Here is a 26,590-nt window from a genome sequence, read left to right as displayed (position 1 = left end):
TGGAAAGATAAGGCAGGGCAGGAGAAACAGTTTAGGACTGGCTAGTTTGAGTAATTTTATGGGGCTTTAATGTGGTCTCTAGCTGCCTGGTGGTACCTAGTCCTGGGGTGACTAAGGCTGAGGAAGATTGTCCCCAGGGGTGCACAAGGCAGATAGGGGAGATCTGGGCTGGACTGGTTAGTTTGCATCTCAAAGACTTGATTCCAGCTGGGCCCTTTGCTATCTCTAAGAATCAACAAGCCAGGAGGGCCAGGCTCTCCATAGCTAGAAAGGTTTTTAAGATGTCAAAACATCATAATAAAAATAAAATTTTAAATATACACATATGGGATATCAGGAAAGATTGGTCCAAGACCTCTCCATCTTGGACAGCCCTTCTTCCTGGTAGAATGTTCCCTAATCTCACCTTGAAATCTCTTCTTATAAGATGCTGTGAGGGTCACAGACTGTGCTGGATTTCCACGTCTTCTCCCAGAACAAATTCAGGCCTGAAACATGCAGCCTCTGCCAGCTGGCACCTGCAGAGACACCCTCCTGGGTCTTACCACTTCACTCCACATAACAGACCACAGGCAGGATCAGCCCCTCTCACAAAACTCACTCGTCTCTTTCCAGTGCACAGATCCAAAGCTTCCATTCACAGTGACTTCCACACTTTGGCTGGATCTTCCCCAACTCCCACATCCTAACAAGCCTGGGGGATGTTACAACCAGTCTGGGAGTCAGGGTATTCTCTGCCTTGAACATCAGGAAGGCCTGAGTCTGATGTCATGATGATGAAAGGTTTTGGGGTTATTTTTAGAAAAAATTATCTTTGGGGAGGGAAACGGAATTAAATCTGAGAACCTTGAGCCATGGAGAATGATGATAGTGGAGGAAAGGTTACCAGATGGGGAATTGAATCTGAGGTTTTGCATATGTGTATAAACCAAATCACACATTAAGAAATAGCATCAACGTTACGTTAATGTTAAAATTAGATTCTGGGAACGGCTATAAACAAAAACAGATCATACAACATCATTGTGTTCATAGTGTAGATGTTCATTGTCAGTGCTCACTGGCCATGCCAAATATCCCACAGTATAGTATTAATTATGCATTTTGACCATGTGTCACCTTAGTTTTTATATACTTGATTCATGGACAAAAGTAAAATATTCTCCTTTGTGCTAAGTCTCTTAGCATGCTACTCTCTGAGCAGGGTCTGTTGCTTTCACTCACATTCACTCTCTTTCTCTTTCTCTCACATATACACACACACAAGCAAACTGGATCCAATTTTTGGTTCTTTTATGCCCTGAGTCTTGATTCTTTTAGAAATAAGGAAGTTGGCTCAAACCGTATCTTTACTCTCTTTTAGCTTTTTATTCTATTATTGTAAGATCTACTCTAAGACAAGATCTTGGAGTTAGAAAATTTTAGTTACTTAAACAAAGAGATTTGAGACAATGAAAGTGATTTACTCTTTTTAATACTCTGTGGAGACCAATCTAAATTTTTATGCAAAATGAAATTCTCTGGGTCATATTTGGATTTAAAAGTAATTTTTTATTTCTTAGGCAACTTTCAGATCATTGGATCACATTGTTTGCTATTTGAGTCCCTCACTGTATTTTTTAAAAATTTTTCTTTTTTGAAGAAGATCAGCTAACATCCACTGCCAATCCTCTTATTTTTGCTGAGGAAAGTTGGCCCTGAGCTAACATATGTGCCCATCTTCCTCTATTCTATATGTGGGACCCTTGACACAGGATGGCTTGATAAGCATTGTGTACACCTGCGCCTGGAATCCATAACAGGGAACCCCAGGCCACCAGAGCAGAGCATGCAAACTTAACTGCTGCACCACCAGCCTGGCCCCTCCACACTGTATTTTTAAAGGGATGATTGGCAGCTGATTTGATACTATCAATAAGTGATATACAAATTCTACAATGTGTCTAAGCAGAAAAAGAAAGATTGCTGGCCAAGATAAAATTGTTGCCTGTATGCATGGATATTTTAATATCTAACCAGTTATTGCCAGGCTCTATAAACACAATTTTAGTTGTAAAATCTTAAATTCAGCCTCTTGGTATGTGTCAGAGCTGTGGTTGTCACAAGAAAATCTTTCACATGTTAAAGAAGGCATAAGTAGTTAACTTTTATCAAATTTGTTGAGAATTAATATTTCATATCCAGGTAGGGTTTATTAAGTATCCAGGCATTTATTTTTCTCTTCCTAAATTGAGGAAGTGTGATAAATTTAAGTTACCATAAAGTTGATTTTTATTTCTGACTCTGAAATTTTGCTTATTTAACTAGAAAATTATTTATAATATACATTCATCTTTGATGAACACCTAGAAAAATCTCTCTATCGCTCTAATTATTTTCTCTTCCAGCTAAAGGGAGATTTATTCCTTCTTGATGCCTCAGAGAATTTATATTTGACTGTTGTGGAACCAAAAATTCTAGGTATAGTTATGATTTTGGTGGATGATACATTTTACAGAAACATACTTCTTCAGTAATTCTGTCACTGAAATCGGAAGGGATATGTTACAATATAATAATAATGGTAACAATAAACTCATGCCTCAACACCCCTGAAAATATCCTAATGATGCATGTTTACATTCATCAAGAATAAAATGTGGGCTGGCCCGGTGGCACAGCAGTTAAGTGTGCACATTCCACTTTGGTGGCCCCAGGTTTGCTGGTTCAGATCCCAGGTGCAGACATGGCACCACTTGGCAAGCCATGCTGTGGCAGGTGTCCAACATATAAAGTGGAGCAAGATGGGCACAGATGTTAGCTCAGGGCCAGCCTTCCTCAGCAAAAAAAAAGAGGAAGATTAGCGGCAGATGTTAGCTCAGGGCTAATCTTCCTCAAAAAAAATAAAAAGAATAAAATGTATGAGAACTGTTTGCATTTAGTTTAAGGGAGTTTTGATACTTCTTCTCTGTAAATTCAGGAATTTTTTCCCATTTGGAGTTGTCTTTACTCATAAATATGAAGGATCAATAATGTGGTGGAAAAAATGCTAAGAAATGAAAAAAAAAAACTGCATAGCAATGAATTCCTAGGATGTTGTAACATTTTCATAAGTTCAGAATGCCACCCTATCACAGAAACTCTGTTAACCTTTTGGCTGAACAATTTAAGAGAAATTTAGGCCACACTGGGATAATAACAGCTAGTATTGACATAAAATTTTAGCCCACTCCATGATGTCAACTAGAAAGACTACCATGATGATAAACCCAAAGGCCTGCTTATAGAATAAAATTTATGGTGGTCCTCATTCAATATTTATCACCCTGAATTATCCTGTAGGAACAAAGAAACCAAACTGGGTAAAGTAACCCATGCCTGAAACATGAACTTCTTTGGCAGCTCTTCTGACTATAGCTCAGTGGACCCTGACCCTCAAGTTAAGTTAGTAGTACTAGCTAGTAATCCTTGATATTCCAAACATTCAGAAAGCTATTTAATAACAGCAGCCAAAAAGATTAAATTTGTCTAGCTTTATTTGCTCCATGTTTATTTCCTATCAATTTATGAAATCACAAATGTATGTGTATGTATGACCTTAACATTGTAATTATCTTAATGACTGAGAACAATTTAAATCCAATCAAGCTATGAATATTGATTACAAGGCAATATAGAGAGGAAGGCACAGTTACCAACCTCAGCAAATACTCAGTCTAAAGTGGTAATATTATAGAAGGTATATAGAAGATGCTTCAAAATAAAAATGGAACAAACTCTAAATGTGGTACTGCATGAGCTGTTACATTTACCTCTCACATTAATCCTAGAGGTATATAGACCTATGTTAACCTTTCATAGATGATGAAACTGAGTTTGTCTATAAATTAATCTGTCCAATGTCACATGGACCATTAATATTGAAACCAGGATTCAACATGATTCTGAAGTCTGTGTTCTTTTTGATCCCACGCTGCTTCTGACATACTATTTATGGTGGGTTCTCCCTAAGTATCAGATTATTAATTAACCCATCAACATTTTGCCTCTGGGGCCCTAGGAGCTACCATGTGACATGGGCATGGAGGCCATTCTCCAGAACTCCACTGACTTCATCCTCTTGGGTCTCATCACCCATCCCACATTCCCGGAGCTTATCTTTGCAGTGGTCTTCTCCATCTTTTTGGTGGCTGTAATGGCCAATGTGGTCATGATGCTGCTCATCCACATGGACTCTCACCTTCACACGCCCATGTACTTCTTGCTCAGCCAGCTGTCCATCATGGACACAGTCTACATCTATATCACTGTCCCCAAGATGCTGCAAGACCTTCTGTCCAAAGAAAAGACTATCTCTTTTCTGGGTTGTGCTCTTCAGATATCCCTCTGCCTGACCCTGATGGGAGGGGAATTTTTCCTGCTAGGCCTCATGGCCTATGACCGGTATGAGGCTGTGTGTAACCCAGTCCACTATCCTCTCCTTATGAACTGCAGAATTTGCTTGTTCATGGTGGTGAGCTCCTGGATTGGTAGCTCCTTGGATGGATTCATGCTGACCCCCTTCACCATGAGTTTCCCCTACTGTGGGTCCAGAAAGATCAACCACTTTTTCTTTGAGATGCCAGCAGTGCTGAAGCTGTCATGTGTCGACACGTCACTCTATGAGACCCTGATGTATGCCTGCTGTGTAGCGATGCTACGCATCCCTATATCCATCATCTTTGTCTCATATACCCGCATCCTGCTCACCGTCCATTGGATGAACTCTACGGAGGGCCAGCATAAAGCCTTTGCCACCTGTTCCTCCCATATTATGGTAGTGAGCACTTTCTATGGAGCAGCCTTCTACACCAATGTGCTGCCCCATTCCTACCACACACAGGAGAAAGACAAGGTTGTGTCCGCCTTCTACACCATCCTCACCTCCATGCTCAACCCACTCATCTATAGCTTGAGGAATAAAGATGTAGCCACAGCTGTAAGGAAAGTGCTGAGGAGATGCACTTCCTCCAAGAGATTCAGAGTGGGAGATGTGCCCGGGAAATACTAAAGGAGGCAGGGCCCAAACATCCCGGGTACTGCGGCCAATGTCACACCATCATTCCAGAATATGCATTCTTGATTCTGAAAAATATCCAGTGTCACTTTAACAATCCTGAATTATCAACAGCCAAAATCATCCCATTGCAAGCATCATTTATGAACTATAGCAAAAGGTAGCGAGCATCTCAGCATTAGCCAACTTGCTTGTCTGGATTCACCAAAAAACATTTCCCAGGGAGCATTCTCTTCAAGTAACACTATAAATCAGGCAGGCCAAATATCTCTTTGAAGAGTTCTGAATCAATGTTTTTATATGTTACATGTGTTCATGTGTCTTTTGTGTTTGTACTGCTGACCAACTTTTGAAGGGGAAGGAGGTGAAAGGTGTCAATAGGCACATGTGTGTGGGGATGGATTGTAATTAGTCTTTGGATGGTGAACATGATGTAATCTACACAGGAATCAAAATATAATGATGTACACCTGAAATTTATGTAACCTTATAAACCAATGTTAGAGCAATAAAAATAAAGAAATTGCAAGTAGCAGTCACTACGTCCTTGATAATTTAATGTCAAACAATCAGTACAAATTATTTTCTAATGATAATAATGTAGCAGCTTTACTTAGGAAACTTTTATACAGACAATTCAGTTGTATTTTGGTTTCTATATTCTTAGTCACCTTTTATGAATGTTTGTGTTCTCTAACCACTATGGGTAATTATTATGGCTTTTACCCCATAGTGCCTAATATGTGCCTGGAAATCAATAAACATTTATGGATCGATTAAAATTGATTTCTATCACTAAGGTAGTAACATTGCTATAATCTTTCAAACATTTTATCCATGCCTTAATAATATGGCATGGATAAACATGAAATAAACAAATCAAGATGTTACATTAGCTAATGCAGCTGTCTTGGTCAATGTTCCCATTCTCAATCTCTCCAGCTGGTATACTGGTAGACAAATATTGCTTCTTTTAATTAGCTTTTGGTTAAGTGTGGTGTTTTGATAGATGCAGGTCTTCAATAGAACATTAACTAAACAAAAAGCACACTCACTGAGTTTCTTCTATCCATTTACCCAATTTTAACTTTCAAATGAATGTAAGATCATAAAATATGACAAATTAAAAAAATGTTTTGATTCAGCTGGTGTTTATTTTCTCTATCAATAGAAGGCTTACGAAATGTTGGACACATTTTTCGGTGGCTTCATAGTTGGCAAAGCGTAAGAAAAGATTACTCAGCCTTATGTTATGTTAGTTTCCATATAGAGGGAAAAATGTTTCCTCCATAGTTGTTGATGTAAGTTAAACATATTCTCATAAATAGCTGTTCACAAGATTAGTTTTGACTTGGAAGTTTCCTAATAAATTGATCTTATCCTGAAATCAACCAAACAGAAAAGAGATGGAAGAATGACTTGGATAGATAAATCTCTTCAAGTGGAGAAACCGACCGGGATTCATTTACAACATATCCTCAATGTTATTTTAACTCAGTTCTATTTCCTTTTAATTCTCTTGAGACTCTGCTTTCTGTTTCCTGCCTTTGTTAGCATCTCTACTGGTCTTTCCCTCCAAAAAATCTTTCACATCATAATTCTCATTTCCCCTCTATTTGTGCCTTCTTTCCCATTTCCTCAGAGTCCTACCTGGACCTAGGTTGCTATACATTAATATCTAACAGGGCTTTTGTTCTTACATTTCCAAGATGAATCCTTTGCATAATTAACAAGAACATTTAACTTAATAAATAGTTCAAAATTATCTGAAAACAGCAGGTAAGGAGGTGCATTTAGATGACTTCCTAGAAATTTCATAGGAATCAGTCACTAGATCGGGGCAGGGGAAGAGGGAACTTCTGTGATGTTAAGAGTCTGTACTCCATCTCAATGGTGGTTGCATGGATGTGTTCACTTTGTGATAACTTATTGGTCTTGTCAGTTCTGATGTTTGCATTTTTCTGTTGTATGCTATGCTTTAATATAATTAAACTTTTTTTTAAGTTACATCATATATATTGTGGATGTCCTCTCTCCTCACTCACAAGACCAATCCTATCTTATGAGGGATAAGCGAGGATTTTTCTCCAGTTATTGTACCAAATTATTATATAAGATAATTTATGGTCCCAAGATTTTCCTCTTTATTAAAAATATATTAACTTGAGAATGAAAATTGTGAAAATTTAAAATTTTTCAAAAATGCCAATTGTATACACACAAGATGTCAGGTACTGCTCCAGATTATGGAGAAAAGATGAAGCGAAAACAGTCCCCATTGTTCAAAACATATTCAACTACATTATGCGATTTTCGTTCTGATCATCACAAAGTCCTACCAAGTTTTTAGAGAAGGAATCAACCTCATGGGAGATGAAGAAGCTGATGTTCAGAGCAAGTTATAACCTCTCCCAAGCAATAAGGGGATGGGGGCCTCAGAACCATGTCTTTTGACTTCTGGTGTTGTGTTTTTTGTGCCAAACCTTCCTATTAATTGATAGAAAAGAGAGAAGAACATGGCACAATGTGCTGCGTCTTAGTCGTGATAGTGACCTGGGGGAAAAATTCCTCATGAGAGTAACCCATTGATAAATCCCTGTTCATTTTCTGCTATATGCCAGCTAGTCTGGTCTACCAAGAACCCTATTATCCTTGTTGAAGGGCACTCAGACTCCTGTGGGGTTTTGCTATAGGTGAGGAATATGGACATAAAATTAACTGAACCCTTGCTTATACATATTTATTTTATTTATACAATAAATTTTAACAAGTATATTTACATAATATAAAAATGTAGTAGTTGATAATATAAGGTCTACTTAGTTTATTAAATGCTTCATTGAATTCCCAGTAAGGTTTCAGACATGAAGGAGTGATGGAGAAAATGAAAATATTGAGAGGATTATTTAGCATGGAGTAGAGAATTCAGACTCTGTCACTTAGAAGGTATATCCCTGACAAGTTAGACTCACTTTGCACAAAGTGAAGTCCTGGTAAGTGAAGTCTGATAACAATGTGAATGTGAAATGCTTGAAATATCAGATCCTGATTCTGTACACAAGTGATTTACATGAGGCAGAACAACTGTAATGATGCTTAATTTCATGGCATTGAGAGATTATTTAACTAAAATGACAGGGGTATTAATAAAGATATAATTAGCTAAAACCAGAAGCATTTTTGAATTTTTTTTCAGATGACACTGCGTTGGGAATAGATCTTATTAAACCTGCACACCTACCATGGTCTGTCACACATTAACAACATCCCAGTGAGTACTTTTCCTTCAAAACCCCAGAGATTCAAGGTTCAAGAGAAAAGTTAAGGTTTCAGGTTCTGCTACGTTACTTTGGTTTACACAACTAACTGTAAATATGAAAGTGATACATATCTGCAGCATCAACTCTGACCAACCCATATTGCTTTACTTCATTTTCTTTAATTAGATTTTTAAGCTTAGTCAATTATGTTAGATTTTGCTTATCACATAAGCAAGGCCAGGGAGCTGGACTTTGTTCCCCGATGCATCCTAAGCACCAAGAAATTTTCCTGATATAGAAATATGTTTTTAAAAATTATTCGTTAAATGAGTGAATGAATGCCATTTCATTTTGGAAAACTTAGCACTCGAATATACAAATGTTATTGGTTATATAATTCTGTTTTTTCTCTCTTTTTCTGAGAAACTCCGGTTTTAAGAGTTGCAGTGGAAACTGAAAGTCAAAGAAATTAGATGACTTTTACAAACTCACACAGAATTACATGTCAAGGGTGAAGCTAGAATCAAAAGAACCATACTTAAGTTCTTTCCAGCTTCATCAATTCTGATGTTATTTCTACTTAAGTATTTTAAAATTCTGGCACCTGCAAAGAAACATCATTGGCTTTTTCTAGATTTGCCATAGACACCTGTTTGGTTTTGAGCAAACGGAAGGTAGGAGGCATAGGTAGGCATTTGTTCACCTGTGGGGACAAAGACATGCTTTCTTCCATACTGACTAAAAACTTAGGTGTTAGAGTGAGTCTTAGAACTTCTTATATCAGTTGACATTAGCAAAATTATTTTTTCCTGAATTTCCATAGTGTTTAAATGCAATAAGCAGTCACTTTACTGAGTGGCCAACAGCCTTAGGGAGATGAAATCAGGAGACATGTCTGAACACAGTTAAATCTGCGTTTCTCAACCTCAGCTTCTGCAGAGCTGCTGAAGCTGCACTAGAGACATCTGCTTCCTCACCTCCCTGGATAAACTGTGGGAACTTCTATGAGAGAGAGTAGTACAGCTTTGACCCAAGTCAGTCTGCCTGCAAATAAGAGTCATTTCAAATTTGAAAGATCATGAAACTTCTTTATCTTTGAGTGTTTTTCTGTACAAAATCACATCTTTTGTGTCTGTATTCAGAAGTCTCAGTCTCAAGAAAGAGAACTGAGCCAATGCCAATTTTTAAAATGACAAGGAAAGCTTTTAGAATCTTAGAATATAACCTAAAAATTATAAATTATAATAATTTTTCCTATAATGTCTTCTTTCTATTTTGGGAAAGTAGTCTTGAAAGGATTAAAGGAACTAAAACAAAGTTACATATACTGGCCATTTTTTCAAATTCAGAAATTAATGACTTTTTCTCATTTTGGAGCCTGTGCTCTTTCCACTATTACTGAAAGTGGAGAGATGTTTATTGTGAATAAGGGGAGATCCTAAATATTATACTCAAAATTTTAGTAAAAGTATTTTAGGTATCAGATATTATTATGAGGGCCTTGCACAGAATCCTCAATTAACACTCTGAAGTCAGGGGCTACTCTGATGTCCATTTGCTCATAAGGGACTTGATGAGTGACTTGATCAATGTCCTATAGGCAATAAGTGACAATCCCTGGAATTTCACCCAGGCTGTTGAGGCCCAGATTCTATGCAAGGATCACATTAAACTGCCAGAGGAGCAAGGGTAAAGTGACACCTAGAACTTGGGGTGACTTTAGAGGTCTTGGAAACTTAGACTAGCAAATTAGAGTTGTTTACACCGACGTGTGTGTTCCAACCATTTCTGGGCATTTTTTGTATGTATTCCTCCTCTCTTTTCTAAAAAAATTATTTTACTTTTCTGGTATATTAGGTTTTAAACATTCATATTTTCCATCATTTATTCTTGAGCAAACTCTGCCAGTTCCCCTGACACACATTACAGAGGATTTCCTTCAAACCAGGATCCCCGAAAGGGAATGGGTCTGCTTATATACAGGTGGTGGTGCTGGTGAAGGACTGGGAGCAGGCCTGTTGGAGGAGGCATTATTACGTCTGCTTGGAGATAAGAAGTCGCCGTTGGCACTGGATGATCAGCAGTGAGGTTTGTGTTTGGAGGATCCTTCTTGGAGTACATTTGGTGATGATTTTTTAATTTTTTGCAGACCTCAATATGAAGCCAGGCATCTGCAGTCAACACATGTTCACTGGAAGTTGCCAAGGAGTTAGAGACCATTGGGGGTTTCTGGAAATAATTAACTTTATGTTTTTACTTTATAAATCTGTTGACATATTTTGACCAGAAATTCCAATGTTTCTTGAATGTGATTGTGGCCTCACAGCCTGTATTCATTTCACTCATATTAGCTCACTGTAAGCTTATCTGATGCTTAAAAGGATATTGTGCATTTAGGGATCAATTGAATGTAGTAGTAGAGAGTATGGGAAGCAAAGTCTGAGTCTTTGAGCCCGAACCCAGCTCTACCACTTGCCCTCTCTATTCCTCAGTTTCTCCAAATTTGAGATAGTGATAATTTCAGTAATTGACCCAATAGAAGTGCAGTGAAAAGAGCCAACATCAAAACCCTGCAGCATGCGGAATAATGCATGGCACACAGCAAGAACTGCATGGGTGCTGACTAATTTCTTATTAGCAGCTTGGCTCAATTATGTTTGCATTTAAAAGCTGATAAAAATATTTATTTGCCTATTGGTTTTCTGTGGCTACTGTATCAATCTACCACAAACTCACTGGCTTAAAATGACACAAATGTTTTATCTTACAGTTCTGGAAGTCACAAATCCAGATAAGTCATGTTAGGCTGAAATAACGGTATCAGGAGGGCTACACTCCTTTCTGAAGACCTGAGGGGAGAATCTGTTTTCTAGCCTATTTCTATTTCTAGAGCCCACTCACGTTACTTGCTTCATGATCCCCTTCATCTTCAAAGCCAGCATCTGAATAATTGACCTTTGTTTTTAATGTCACATCTCCTCCTCTGATTCCTGCCTCCCTCTTACAAGGGTCTTTATGATTACATTGGCACCAAAGGACGTTTTAGGATGCTCTCCTTATTTCACCATCCTAACTTAATCACATCTACGGAGTCCCTTCATCAAGTAAGGGACCATATTTACAAGTTCTGAGGATTAGGACATGGGGATCTTTGCAGGTGGTGGAGGGGCATTATTCTGCCTACTGCAGTTGGCTTAATTAACACTAAAGTAAATCTATTACCACTTTACTGAATTTAGTACAATATCAAATTAATAGTAGCATGTTTGAAGACATAATTTTTCTCGTAATAGAAACCAAATGGAAACTTGTGGCTGAGAAAAACCATGTGTAAAGATTTTCTGTCCGTTCATCTATTTAACATAGGGTAAGTTCACACTGTATTGTTGGCATCCACAATACAATCTCCAGATAGATCATAACATCTGAAGCTATAGTGATCTTCTACACAGCAATCGGGGCCTAACGAATGAGCAGCTGTTGCAGTAAGCACAGATTCAGAAGAGAGCAAAAGTGGTGAGGCCCTTGTTTACTGTAAATTGTGCTGACATCTGACTCTGAAATAGTGTGTTGATTTTAAGTCACAGAGTGATTGTCTCAGATTTGTGTATGTGAAACCTCAATGAGTTAATGTGGAATTTGTATTGCTGTTTGATCTTAGAGACTCGTGATTTATTTCTGTTTCCTAGAACTGTTTCTTATTAGAAAATAAGAATAGATCTTATTTTATGAAAACTTTACTTTGGATTGAAGAATAACACAAGGACCTGGCCTTTAAAAAAGTATTTCCCTTTAGCACATTTAGAGAACACACCCAGAGTATTTTAAAGGAATTTTTCTATCAGTATACCATCTTTAAATGCAGAAAAAATAAACAGTTAATTTTTCTTTACCTATATGTATTTAATTATTCACTTAAGTATTTGACAATATTTACCATGTATCACACATTCTTTCATATTCTGGAAGCACACAGTATTAAAATAGGCAAACATCCTTGCTTGTATGGAGCTTTCTTTGTAGGTGCAGGAGACAAGAAAAAATGAAATGAATGTATCGCATGTCAGATGGTATTAAGAAATATGAAAAAAACAGTCATCAAGTCTTACCAGAATAGGCCCCTCTGAAAGGAGGGTTTTGAACAAAGCCCTGAAAGACATGAAGGACAACCACACAGATGTGGGGAGGAGACCCAGGCCTGGGTACAGCAGAGGCAAATGCCATGGGCTGGGGACTCCCTCGGATTTGGGACAAGGATCGGCAAGGAGGCCAGGGGAGCTGCAGCACCAGGGTAAACACACTGGAGGAGGCAGGAGACAATTTCAGAGTGTAAAAGGGTCACAACATTATGTGCCTGGAGTGGGAGATGAGGTGCCATAGTAGAGAGAGATCTGTTCTGATGTGGGTTTCTCAAGATCACTTTGCTCTGCTGAGATCAGACTAAAAGCATACAAGGGAGAGAACAGGGAGACAGTGGGAAAGCTACTGGAATAACCCAGGTGAAATATGACAGCTAGAGCACTTCATTCGTGAGGCCCCAACAAATGTCCTAATCCTTTTGATATTGTGATGTATAATTAGAAATACATATTTGGTCTTTGTCCCCCTTTCTGGCACAGACCTCCTAAAACCCTTGGAATTGTCTAAATTAAAAGAGCCATAAAGATGTCTGTTGTTATTGATAAAAAGCTCCTTCTAACCACACTTGAGTTTATGTTAATTAGGTGACTTTTGGAAAGCACTTAAGGATAGGGGCTGGTTGCTCATGAGGACCACCCATCTGATTAGATGTTTGGAACTTTTACTCCCACCTCTACCCCCAATCCCTAGCATCCCTCACCCTTGACCTCAAGGAGGGGAGAGAAATTAGAAGTTCAATTAGTGACCAATGACAAATGACTTAATTAATCATGGTATTTAATGAAGGCTAAACTAAGGTTTGGAGAACTTCTGAACTGGTGAACAATTGGAGGTGCACAGTGTGACGTTTCCAGAGAGGGCAAGGAAGTCCCATGCTCCTTCCCACATACCTTGCCCTGTGCATCTTCCAACTGGCTGTTCGTGGGTTTTATTCTTTTATAATAAACTATTAATCTAGTAAGTGGGATGTTTTATTGAGTTTTGTGAGTAGCTCTACAAAATCGAAACCAAAACTGGGGGCATGGAAACCTCTGATTTATAACCAATAGGTCAGAAGCACAGGTAAAAACTTGGAATTACCATTAGCGTCTCAAGGGTGGGGGTAGTCTTCTGGAACTGAGCCCTCAATCTGTGAGTTTTGACACTATTTGCACGTACACAGTGAGACATAAATAAATTGTTGGATGCTGAGCAGTAGTCTGGAGAGTTGGAGAATTGTTTAGTATAGGAGAGAAATCCTCACACATTTGATAACAAGAAATGTCAGAAGTGAAGTATTAAGAAAAGATGAGATGCACAAGGGGTGTGTTTTTTTTTCTTTCCATTAGTCATTTGCTACGTTATCTTTTTACTCACTTTTAGCCATTCAAATATCAATAAATTATTTGTCCTTTTCTCCAATTAGTATTTACTTGGCCCTACTATGAACTACACAGTGTTCTGGAAGCCAGAAATACAGAATGAATAGGACAGATATGTATTCCAGGTATCACAAACACCAAGTTTCTTATGCAATTAGCATAACCCATATATTGCAGTGCAAACAGAAAAAAAATATAGAAAGTGCTCTTTGTCAATGAGGAGAAATAGGGACACAGTTAGTGACTCATGATGTGTTCATTGGTCTCCCTGTTTTCCTCCAGCATTCTGCCTTGGAAAATTTCATCCTTACCAGTACCCTCTGGTTGTGAGTTTCCCTCATAAAGAAAGTGTTTTCTCTCCATTTCCTTCCTAGTCTATGTGGCTTCCTGCTCCCCTGGAGCTGCCATAGGCAATGTCAATGAAGAATGGAACTACATTCTCTGACTTTATCCTCCTGGGGCTTCTGGTGAACAGCAAAGCTACAGGGATTATCTTTGCTGTTATTTTTGCTATTTTCATGGTGGCTGTAACTGCAAATTTGGTCATGATAGTCTTGATTCAGGTGGACACCCGCCTCCACACTCCCATGTACTTTCTGCTCAGCCAGCTGTCCATCATGGACACCCTTTTCATTTGTACCACTGTCCCAAAGCTGCTGGTTGACATGGTTTCTAAAGAGAAGACCATTTCCTTTGTGGCCTGTGGCATCCAGATCTTCCTCTACTTGACCATGATTGGCTCAGAGTTCTTCCTCTTGGGCCTCATGGCCTATGACCGCTATGTGGCTGTCTGTAACCCTCTTAGGTACCCAGTCCTGATGAACCACGGGGTGTGTCTTCTCCTGGCTTCTGGTGCCTGGTTTGGTGGGTCACTGGATGGCTTCCTGCTCACCCCTATTACAATGAATGTCCCCTACTGTGGCTCCCGCAGTATCAACCATTTCTTCTGTGAGATCCCTGCAGTTCTCAGACTGGCCTGTGCCGACACATCCTTGTATGAAACCCTGATGTACATGTGCTGTGTACTCATGTTGCTCATCCCCATCTCTATTATCTCAACTTCCTACTCTCTCATCTTGTTAATGGTCCACCAAGGCACTCTCCCGCAGGTTGAAAAAAAGTCTTTACCGCTTGTTGGTCCCACTTGACTGTAGTCAGCATTTTCTGTGGGGCTGCCTTTTACATCTATGTGCTGCCCCAGTCACTCCACACCCCTGAACAGGACAAGGTGGTGTCAGCCTTCTATGCCGTCTTCACACCCATGCTCAATCCTCTCATCTACAGCCTCAGAAACAAGGATGTCATGGGGGGCATTTAAAAAATTATTTTCATGATGCTCATCTGCTCAGAAAGTATCCACAAGTGATTCCTAGGGATTCAACACTGTGAAAATAGTCTTCCTGAGAACAGCTCTGGGTGTCATGTTCACAAGAGACTATTCAGTCAGCTATCAAAGATACTTGCAATTGCCAATAAAGAGGATTTATCCTGTCTGGAAACTTGTTCCTTAGGGGAGAGAACAAAAGAAATTTCATTGTTTATGCAATTTTGGCCAGTCATCAAAAATAATTTCTTATCAAATTAGTTAATAATTCATCTTGTCTTGGCTCTTGTCTCTAGGAAAAAAAGGGAACAGATAATAGAGCTCACAGCAACCCTTTATTTTGAACCAGGTTGACTTCAAATCTCGATCATGGATAAACAAACCAAAAAATCCTCCAAAGCTAACAACTCTTGGTGCCAAAAATTCTGTGAACATTTTTGTATCAAAAAGAAAAACAATGGCAATTCACAAGTGGCAAAGAAGGCAATCACACAATTTTGATCACGTATTTTATTGTATTTGCCTTAGTGGACTCAGCTCTATCATCATCTTCACAGCCCTTGAGCTTAAAATGGGGACATCAAATACCAGACCACAGTAAATACTCAATGAATTTAATTAAACTGACTATGAATTATGACTGCCCAAACATTACACACCTAATCGAAGGGAATAGGCTCTAGTATTTCACATCAAAGGGCACTATTTTCCCTTTTTCTCTGCGAGTGTAAAACCAGCATACAAGGCTACATGAAGTTTGTGGTCAGGAAGTTTCCATTTCTTAGCCCTGTGTGATTCAACAACGGTACTTTGATAAATTATTGGTTTTGTTCTGAATAAGATGGACAGCTCTTCAAGAATTTTTTGTAGAGATGTGACTTGATGAGATATACATTATTTTTTTAGGGTACTAATTCTTTCCTTTTTTTGTGTGAGGGAGATTGGCCCTGAGCTAACATTGTCTCCAATCTTCCTCTTTTTTTTCTCCCCAAACCACCAGTCCATAGTTGTACATCTTAGTTGTAAGTCTTTTTAGTTGTTCTATGTGGGATGCCACCACAGCATGGCTTGATGAGTGGTGAATAGGTCCTTACCAGGATCAGACTGATGAACCCCGACTACTGCAGTAGAGTGTGCCAACTTCACCACTCAGCCACGGGGCCGGCCCCGAGACGTACATTTTTAAAGTGATTGATATGTCTATAACATGGAGAATGGAGCAGGGATCTTGGTTGGAAGCAGAAAGATAACTTAGTAGGTTTCAAAGATGAGGGGAAAAGATGCATTTAGTAGGATGGTGACAAAAAAGAATTTAGCTCAGGAAAGGATGTCTGTAGGGAGAGAATGTGGAATGAAGGATAACTCAGTGATTTGGGCTCCAGTGAATGAAACATTGAATTTCCATTTACTGAGATTTTGAAAACCTCTAGAGTGGCAGGTTTTAATAGGAAAAATAAAGAATCCAGTTGTTGTAGAAACAATTTTGAAATGCCTCTTAGATATGTCAAGTCAGTTGAAATTCAGAATAGAATTCTGGCCTGAAGGCTTAAATTTGGTAGTCTCCAGAAAGGAATGGGTATTTAAAAACATGGGATTAGTTGAGATCACTTAAATAAGAGAAAAGGTTTGAGACTGAGACCTGAGGCAGCTGTGTTCAGTTGGGAAGCAAGTGAGAAAAGAGAGAGGGTCTGATGGAATAAGCAGAAGTAATATCTCAGACACAAGTCAAGAAAGATGAAGAGTATCATCAACTGCATCAGGCGCAGTTTCCAGTTGAATTACACACCCAAGAGTGTGCCCATTTTATTTGGCAATGTGGAGATCATCTGTGACCTATTAAGTCCAATTAATAATAATAATAATTAATAATAAGAGCAATTTCAGTGGAGTCATGCTCAGAGAGGAAAAAGGGTAGTATATCAAAGGATAGAAAATGGACAAGATGAGGAAAGTAAAAACATAGTTTTATCTTTTTTTGGGGGGGGGGTAAATGATACCAGAGAAATGGAGCAATAGCTAGAAAGACATCCTGATGTCAATTGATATCAATACGTTTTTTGTTGTTGTGAGATATTACAAATGTTTATGTGTTCAAGGAAATGATTCAATATTAAGATTGCTTTGATGATGAAGAAACAGAGAACATAGAAATCAGTGTAGAAGAGGAGAGCTGGAGCATTTCTGTGAGCATCAGCCAGTTCATTGACTGCTGCGGGAGATGGAATAGAGCATATGTGACACAAGTAAGTTCTCTTCTTATGGAGTCTGTTTTCTCAGTGCAATTAGAATCAAGCAGAGTTTCTATTTGTGAAGAGCAAGGAGGATTTGTTAAAAATTTGAGAGGAGAAGAGAGTTGTCTTGGAGAGCAGGCCAGTAAATGAACAAGGTAGTGATACTAGGATTGCATGGTATCCTTAGGACTGCTACTTGGGACTAATTTATTAATTTAGCATGAGTATCTTTGTTTGATAGTCTGATAAGTGTACTCAGCATGGGACCCAGCAAATAATAAGCTCTCAATGTGTTAGTTACAATTAATTATGACAGCAATAACTGCTATCACTGCTTCTACTGACTTAGTCTTCCTTATGTGAGGAAAATATGTCATAATCATTTATAGTTTCGAATATATGTAATTTGCAGCAAATAATAGGTGGTCACCCTTGTTTGTTTCAATTAATTGGTTTCTTTGTGCAATTTAAGGTTGTATAATTTGTGTTCTTGTCAGTGTAGAACTTCTTGTATAGCATCATGTGTTTGGCCTCACAGGGTAACATCCTGCCCCTTCAACATACTCATTATTTCAGTTAAGAGCTAAGACACCCCTATTTCTAACACATTTAGTCTTTGAAATGGGGTTGTGGTGGCTTCTCCAGTGCCAGGTTGGATTCCCACCTACCGTATAAAAATATGTCTTCCTTAAGTCCTAAGGTGTACTCAGTGAACATCCTTTGTATTCCAATAGATTCATCTACCAATTTCAGAGGGAAAGCAGAGTGCCGATAGGGCCTGCCATATTCTTATAGTTAAATTCACTGACGTTTCAATGTTGGCTTTGCTCTATGTGGGCTGAATGGCTTTAGGCATGTTTTCTAACTCCTCAGTCAGTGCCAGTTTCAAAGAATGGAAGAAGTTAATCAAAAGACAATTAGGGAGATGGGATTTTTAGAACAGATATTTTCTGAGAAGGTGACTTTTTCTCCTTGAGGTAAAGGAAGCCGGCCTTTGTCATCTGGTCACGTAGCATTCTTCTGTTGTTCCCAAGGCACAAGTCTCACTAGGAGTCTCTGTTGATTCATTAAGCAATTTATACCTCAGGTACTGAACTCATAGCCATTTGTGATTGTATCTGAGACTTATATTTCTCCCCTTTATGCCTTGGATTGATGATCTGTTTCCATAGGTAGGAGAAATCTATAAATAAATGAAAACCCCCAAGGGATTATTTTCAAATCTGTCTAGATCTGCAATAGCTGTTAGTATGGGACCAATTTGGCATCACCCACCTGCCACCTTGTGGATAATTAATGACATGACATTATCCTCAAACAACACTGTATGTCCTTGTTGTATTTCTTAAAATAGTGTGTATCCTCAGGGGGAAAAAAACAAAAAACATGAACAACAGCAAAACGATATTATGGGTGCTTTTGCAAGATTGGTGTTGATTTCACTTTCTTGACAACAAGTGTTTCTGCATTGAGCAAGGATTTGGTTATCATTACTCATTATCAGAGGCAGTATTCTGTGTTCAAGAGTATAGATGAGCTGAGTCTTAACCCCTACGGAACAGCTTACAGCCTGGGGCAAGTCACTTGATCTCTTTGTGCCTCATTTTCTTTATTTGTGCCCATTAATATGACTGCAGCTTTCTTCTGGCTTATAGTTCTTGTGTTAGTTATTACGATCAACACCTTCACCGCTATTATCATCCCCAGCACACAGGGTGCATTCTGGATCAGGCTCTCAGACTTCAAAGTCAGACACCTGAATGTGAGTCACGTGGAACATGGGCAGTTTCCCACCCTCAGGTGCCTGTGCTCCTAGTAGGAAGAGCTAGCCCATCACTGTGCCCACCTCATTGAATGGGGGAGGGGTAAGTGGGAACACTGATATTCTTAGTTAGCTCTCAGCAACTGTCCTGAGGTGTGAACTTTCATTAGCCCATTGCAGTTATGTTTGCAGCTGCCCTCCCCACCAGGCCCTGGGCTTTCCTGCCCTGTCTCATTTGTACACCTTATTGCTCTGGAACAAATTAGGAAGATACAATAAAATGCTTCCTTCTTATTTTTCTTCAGATGTATTTCTGTAATTGTCAATTTAATAGAAATTTATTGCTTTAAATAACTTCCTAAGGCAATTTTCCTCCTTGTATTTTGCAAAAATAAAAAGAAGACAGTTACCCAAATTGGTACAACATAGGAGAAGGAATTCTTTGTGGGTACATTTTTTTTTGTTAGTGCTGTCAGGTCAGTTCCAACTCCCAGCAACTCTGTGTCCAGCAGAGCAGATCCCTGCCCACTCTTTCTGCACCATCCTCTCACCTTCCAGCCCTCTATCAGACAATGCTCCACTGCTATTCATAGGGCTTTCCTGGCCAATGTTTTTGGACATGGCGGGGGCCATTTCTTCTTCCTGGTGTCGTAGTCTGGAAGCTCTGCTGAAACCTGTCCATCATGGGTGACCCTGCTGGCATTTGAAATAGCAGTGGCATAGCTTTCAGCAACACAGCAAAACACAGTCATCACAGTATGACAAGTGTGGTCCCCTGACTGGAAAACAAATCTGGGCCATGGCAGTATGGGTACATTTATTTGTACCGGTTTTCTATAGAACTTTCTTTGAATGCTTAGTATGTTTTTCCCTGTTTACCATTTTAGCACATATATTTAAGATAGCATTAAATATTACTTATAGTTTTTTAAATGAATGTGCATTAATCCAGTGCATGACAAAAATTATATCACACAGCTCTCACTAAGATATTTCTCTGCTAATATGAACATTTAAAATTAAAAACAATTGGTCACCGGGCCTGCCCAGTGGTATAGTAGTTCAGTTCACACTCTCCACTTCAGTGGCCCGGAATTAACTGGTTCAGATCCCAGGGGCAGACCTATGTACCACTCATCAAACCATGCTATGGCAGTGGCCCACATAGAAAATAGAGGAAGATTGTTACAGATGTTACTCAAGTACAATCTTCCTCAAGCAAAAAGAGGAAGATTGGCAACAGACGTTAGCTCAGGGCCAATCTTCCTCACCAAAAACAGAAAAAAGAATTAATTAAATAAATAAATAATTTGCCATGGATTAATATGTTTTACTTACGCACAATATTTGTCATGCAAACATTGCTACCCTCCAGTTTTATTCTCTTTGTGACAGCAAAGCCAGTGGCCTAGGATGGGGACCATGACTTAGCTGAGAACCAGTCTTGGAGAACGAGAACCTCTAGGGGCTCAGAAGGAGTCACCTCAAGATGTGACACTCTGTTGTGCTGCCTATCGTGAGCTGAAATTCATTGAGGCCCAAAAGTCTCAGGAAGGGACTTTGACCTAACTGCCTGAAAGAATTTAGATGGAAGATGAGCTCCAAGAAGAGAGTCCTCACCATAGACAGCTATAGTTAACATGGTCTAGGTTCATGTGGTAGACAGGGATGAATCTAGCCAGGCCTCTCTGTATCTCATTGTTTCTGGATTTGCCAGCAAACATTTGTTTCCAAATATTTACTCTTTTCACTCTTCCTGTAAATTGCCTTCCTTCCCTTTGAAATCCCAGACTCTTTCCCCTACTCGTTAGCTCAGGATGCCATAAAAACCTCAATTGCCTGATTTTCAAGGAACTCTTTATCTTTAGGGTTTCCATACGTACGAAATTAAATTTTATTTTCTCCTATTGATCTGTCTCAGTCAATTTGTTTCTTAGACCAGCCAGAAAAACTTAGAAAAAGTGGAGGAAAATTTCTTCCTTCTCGACAAACCATACTGCCAGTTATCGCCGCTGACATCCTGCAGAGGAACTGCAGGAGTGGGGATGGGGCAAGAGGTCTGTGAGACTCACATGCATGGATATCAGGTGCTGTGCTGGGGCTGGATTATGGTATACTAGAGAAAAAAAATAGAGCCTTTCCTTTACACAGCTTATAATTTAACACGGTTGCAGTCTGTTGTTGTTGCTCCTTGAGGTCAAGAAAGTTCTGCCTTTGTCATCTGGTTACTTATCAGTATTCTTCTAAGAGCCAATTAGCATTCTTATGAGTCCATAAGGAAATAACTGGCACAAGTCTGACTACTGGTGATGTGGATTTAGGTCCTTTCCATTTTCCTGGCCTCTAAACACAAACACATACTACTTCTCACGTCATCCTAAAAACATTGTACCTCCACTGATTTTGTCAAACTAGCATTCAATGTTTGAATTATTAGGAGAGTATAAATTTTGACAGCTGAGTCATAGCAGCCAGGTAGTTTCATTTCCTTAAAGACACAACTTTTTTATTTTTCCTGGAATTAATTGTCTTATTTCAGTTGGTTGATCTTAATTTGCTTCTCTGCTATACATATACATATTTCTTCCTGATAAATATCTTCTAGAAATTGTGAGTACTTCAGAATTCTACTAATTCTCCTTCTTAGGCCATCTGTCCTGCAGCCTCTGTCCTGCTCCACCCAGAACACCTGCCTGCAACTTCCGTGCACAGACCTGCTACTGGGACAGCTACTCACCTTCAGTCCTCCTCTCCGGATCCCTTGTTGTCTGGATCCCAAGCCTTCCTGTTTCTTGATTCACTCCCTCATTTTAGTGAAGCATATTCTTCTAGAGGTTCCTAAACAAGGTGCATGGAAGGAATCTTATTTGCAAACTTGCATATGCAGTCTGAAAAGGATGTTATTTTTATCTTCCCACTTGATGGAAATTTGGCGAAGTATGGACTTCTAAATTGAAAATCATTTTCCCTCACGATTATGAGGGCATGCTTCGTTTGTCTTCTAACATTTAGTATTGCTACTGAGAATTCCAATGCTACCTCAATTGCAAATATTTTGGATCTGCATTATTTTTACCTCTCTGGAGACTTTTGAGCTCTTCACTGCACTTGTATTAAAATTTTCTAATATGTCTTGGTATGAGTTCTTTTCATCAGTTAGGATGGGCATTTGAGGGGCCTTTCAATCTTTAAATGCAAGTTTTTCAATTCCTGTATATTTCCTGGAAACATGCCTAATATTTCATCCCCTTCCATCTCCATTTTTAAATTCTTTACCTTTGGAATTCTTATTATTTGCATTTTTGCTCTCCCAAAGTGAACCTCTAGTTTTATTCCCTTTTCCATCCTGTTTTCATAGTTGCCTTTTTGTTCTACATCATGGTTCCTATGATTATAATTTAAATATTCAAGAATTTTTTATTCCTCTAGTGCTCTTTTTATAACGTCCTGTTTTAGTTAATATCTGTTCTTATCTCTCTAGTAGATTAATTGAATTTATTTTATGATTTTATTTGAGTTCTTTTGTTCACTGCATACTCTATGTCATCTTATTTTTTCTACGTATTAGTTTGATTTCTGCCTTTTATTTAGAAGCTCTACTCGAAAGACTAGTGATCCCTGGCTCTCGGTTTCTGGGAAGGTCTCTTGGCCAGTGTAAGTGTTTATAACTGGTAAGCTGTGGTGAACTCTGATCTCAATTAAGAAACCCCAAATGTCAGTATTTCCAGGTATTTTCTTTGCGGTGATCTGTTTCCTCTGAAAGGAGTCTCTCTGGGGGCTCCCAGCATTTGCAGAACTAAAGTAGGACAAAGGGACAGGGGCTTATCACAATTCAATGTATAGATTTTCCACGTATACATCCCCACCATGCCTATTTTTACAAAACTAGAGCCCCTTGGGTCCCATGTCTCCATTACGTTCTAGTGCTGCACTAGGTAGTGGTGGAGCAGTTTTCCAACTTTATAATGTGAGTGAGAGGATGTGGGGCTAACAGCTTTTTATACAGATTTTTAGCCAAGAGTCTGTTTCAGTTTCACCCATAGTGTCTAGAGGTACTTGGTTATGTGACTCCAAGCTATTGGAAGAGTTCTTCCAGCATGATTTGACTTGGTTCTAACCTTCCTCAATTGCCAGCTTAGCTTTCTGCACTTTAGATATAACAGGTCAAATACTGGTCATCCTTTTGCTTTCTAGCTTCTAAATCTTTATTGTTGTAGTCTTCTCTCCCAGACATTTACTCCTGGTGTGCATGTGATTTAATCATAATAGTTCTTTCAGTGAGTGGTAAACAATCATGCCTAAAAAAAGTTTTGAGAATATCTTTTGGCAAATTTAATTTTGTTCTTATTTTAGTTTTTTAATAAAAACTTTAGTGTGTATAACATGATGATTTGATATACATGAAAATGATAAAATGATTATTACAGCCAAACATTAAAATATCATATCCTCATAAAGTTAAATTTTTATTTGTAACAAGAGCACTTGAAATCTCTTAGCAGATTTCCAGCATTCGATACAATGTTATTAATTACAGTCATAATTCTGTAAATTAGATATCTAGGCTGATTCATCCTGCACAACTAAAACATTGTACTTTTTGACCAACATCTCCCAACTCTGTGCCCTTGGTAATCACTGTTCTAGTCTCTGCTTATATGTGTTTGACTTTTTTAGATTCCACATCTAAGTGACATTAGGCAGGTTTTTCCTTCTGTGTCTACTTTATTTCATAATGTGAATTTAGCACAAATTTAACTTAGCATAATGTGAAAAGCATGGTATCTTCCAAGTTCTTTCCTCTTGTTGCGAATGGCATGATCGCTTTCTTTTTTAAGATTGAATAATATCTCAATATACATATCACAGATTTTTTATTCATGTGTTGATGGATATTATGTGGTTTCCTTATATTTGCAATTTGAATGATGCAATGAACATGGAAGCGTAGGAATCTCTTTGAGGTAATAATTTTGTTTCCTTTGGGTAGATACCCAGAAGAGAGATTGATGTATCATATGGTAGTTGTATTTCCACTTTTTGGAGGAACCTCCGTGCTGTCTTCCATGGGACTCTACCAGTTTATACTCCCACCAACAACATAAGGGGTTCCCTTTATTCCACACCCTCACCAACAATTGTTATCTTAACTTTTTTTATATAGCCACCCTAAAATCTATGAGACAATATCTCATTGTGGTTTTGATTTTCATTTCCCTGATTATTAGTTATGTTGAGCACTTTAATATACATGTTAAATATTTGTAGATCTTCTTTGGAAAAATGTCTATTTAGATCTTTGCACATTTTTAATTCGCTTATTTATAGTTTTGTTATTGAGTTATATGTTTATTTTATATTTTGGATATTAGCCCAGTATCAAATGTATGGTTTGCAAATATTTTCTCCCAATCTGTTGGTTACTTTTTCATTTTGTTAATTATTTCCTTTAATACAGTTTCCTTGTTTATTTTTACTTTTCTTGCCTGAACTTTTAGGGTCATAGCCAAAACTGAAGGCCAAGGCCAACGTCAAGAAGTGCTTTTCCTTCTAGGAATTGTAAAGATTCAGCTTTTGTGTTTAGGCCATTAATTCATTTTGTCTTGGTTTTTGTGTACAGTATATGGTAAGGGTCAAATTTCATTATAATACACATGAATATGCTGTTTTCCCAACATCAATTGAAAAGATTTTCGTTCCCCCATTTTGACTTCATTGCGTACTTGTCAAAAGTAATTTGACCATATATGCTTGAGTTTATTTCTGGACTCTCTATTGTTTCCATTGGTCTATGTGTCTTTTTATGCCAGTGCCCTATTCTTTTGATTACTATAGCTTTGCAATATAATTTGAAATCAGTAAGTGTGACGCCTCCAAATCTGTTCTTTTTTCTCATGATCGCATTGGCTATTCAAGGTCTTTTGAGATTACCTAAGAATTTAGACTTCTTTTCTATTTTTGTGAAAACTGCCATTGGGATTTTTACAGGGATTGGGTTGAATCTATGGATGGCTTTGGGTATATAGACATTTTTAGCAATATTAATTATTCCAAACCATGAACATGAGATATCTTCCCATGTATTTATCTCTTTCTTAATTTCTTTCATTAACGTGCTATAGTTTTTAGTGTACAGATCTTTCATTTCCTTGGTTAAACTTATTCGTAAGTGTTTTATTCTTTTCAATGCTTTCAAATATGGGGTTGTTTTCTTGATTTCCTTTTTGGATAGTTTGTTCTTGGTGTACATAAATGTAAATTATTTTTGTGTTGCTTATGTATCCTGCAAGTTTACTGAATTACTTTATTAGTTCTAACTCTTTTTTTTTGTGGAGTCTTTAGAATTATCAACACAGCATGTCATGTCATCTGCAAATAGATAATTTTACTTCTTCCCTTCTGATTTGAGTTCTCATATCCTTTTCTTATCTGATTGTTCGTTCTACTACTTCTAATGCTATGTTATATAGAATTAGTGAGAGTGAGTATTATTGCCTTCTACTAAATATTATAGGAAAAGCTTTCATTTTTTCCTCATTGATTATGATGTTAGATATGCGCTTTTCATAAATGACATTATTGTACTGAGGAAATGTCCTTTTATATCTACTTTGTTGAGAGTTTTTATCATGAATCAATGTTGAGAATTGTCAGATAATTTTTCTGCTTCTATTCAGATGATCATGTTCTTGTTATCTTTCATTCCACTAATGTGGATTATCACACTGATTTGCATATGTTAAAGCAAACTTGCATAGCAGGGATAAATTCCACTTGTTCTTTCATATATAATCTTCTTCATGTGTTATTGAAGTGGGTTTACTAGTATTTTTTTGAGAAGTTTTGCATCTATGTTTATCAAACATATTGGCCTCTAGTTTTGTTTTCTTATGGCATCTTTGTATCTGGATGATTCTGGCCTCATAAAATGATTTTGGAAGTATTCCTTCTGCTTCTAATTTTTTAGAATAATTTAAGACAGTTTGTTATTAATTCTTCTTTGAATGTTAGGCTTTGGCTGTGGTCTTGGTTTTACTTTGTTGGAAAGTTCTTGATTACCAACTCAATCTCCTTATTTGATATTGGTCTGTTGAGGCTTTCTATTTCTTATTGATTAGTTTAGTAGGTGGTATGTTTCAAGGAATTTATCCATTTCTTCTCGATCACGCAATTTGTTCACATATAATTGTGCATAATACTCTATGTTATACTTTTTAATTTCTGAGGCACCAACTCTAACATCTCCTCTTTCAATTCTAAGTTTATGTACTTGAGTCTCCTCTCTTGTTTTTCTTATTCTTGCTAAAGGTTTGGTGATTTTACTTTTTCAAAACAAGCAACTCTTAGTTTTGTTGACTTTTTCTTTTGTTTTTCTATTTTCTTTCTGTTCTGATATTTAATATTTCTTTTCTTCTAATAAGTTTAGGTTTATTTTGTTCTATTTTTTTAGTTCTTGGAGATGCAAACTGTTTATTTT

At 37.9% G+C, this 26,590-nt stretch overlaps 1 protein-coding gene and 1 pseudogene across 1 annotated transcript; both read left to right on the top strand.

The window, feature by feature from the left end:
- The first annotated feature begins 4,054 nt into the window (after nucleotides 1-4,054).
- LOC138923015 (olfactory receptor 2T2-like) lies at nucleotides 4,055-5,029 on the top strand. The gene has a single exon (XM_070259541.1). It carries the CDS (start codon nucleotides 4,055-4,057, stop codon nucleotides 5,027-5,029), a length of 975 nt encoding a protein of 324 aa, XP_070115642.1.
- Nucleotides 5,030-14,209: 9,180 nt separating this feature from the next.
- On the top strand, nucleotides 14,210-15,169 carry LOC138923010 (olfactory receptor 2T11-like; annotated as a pseudogene).
- Nucleotides 15,170-26,590: the final 11,421 nt, after the last annotated feature.

The sequence above is a fragment of the Equus caballus genome, unplaced genomic scaffold (genome assembly GCF_041296265.1).
Source record: "Equus caballus isolate H_3958 breed thoroughbred unplaced genomic scaffold, TB-T2T haplotype2-0000437, whole genome shotgun sequence".
Classification (NCBI taxonomy): domain Eukaryota; kingdom Metazoa; phylum Chordata; class Mammalia; order Perissodactyla; family Equidae; genus Equus; species Equus caballus.
The sequence above is the reverse complement of the archived record's forward strand: the minus strand, read 5'-3'. Positions and strand labels throughout refer to the sequence as shown.

Coding starts and splice junctions, on each gene's coding strand:
- LOC138923015 (XM_070259541.1), top strand. CDS start 4,055: ATGGGCATGGAGGCCATTCTCCAGAACTCCACTGACTTCATCCTCTTG.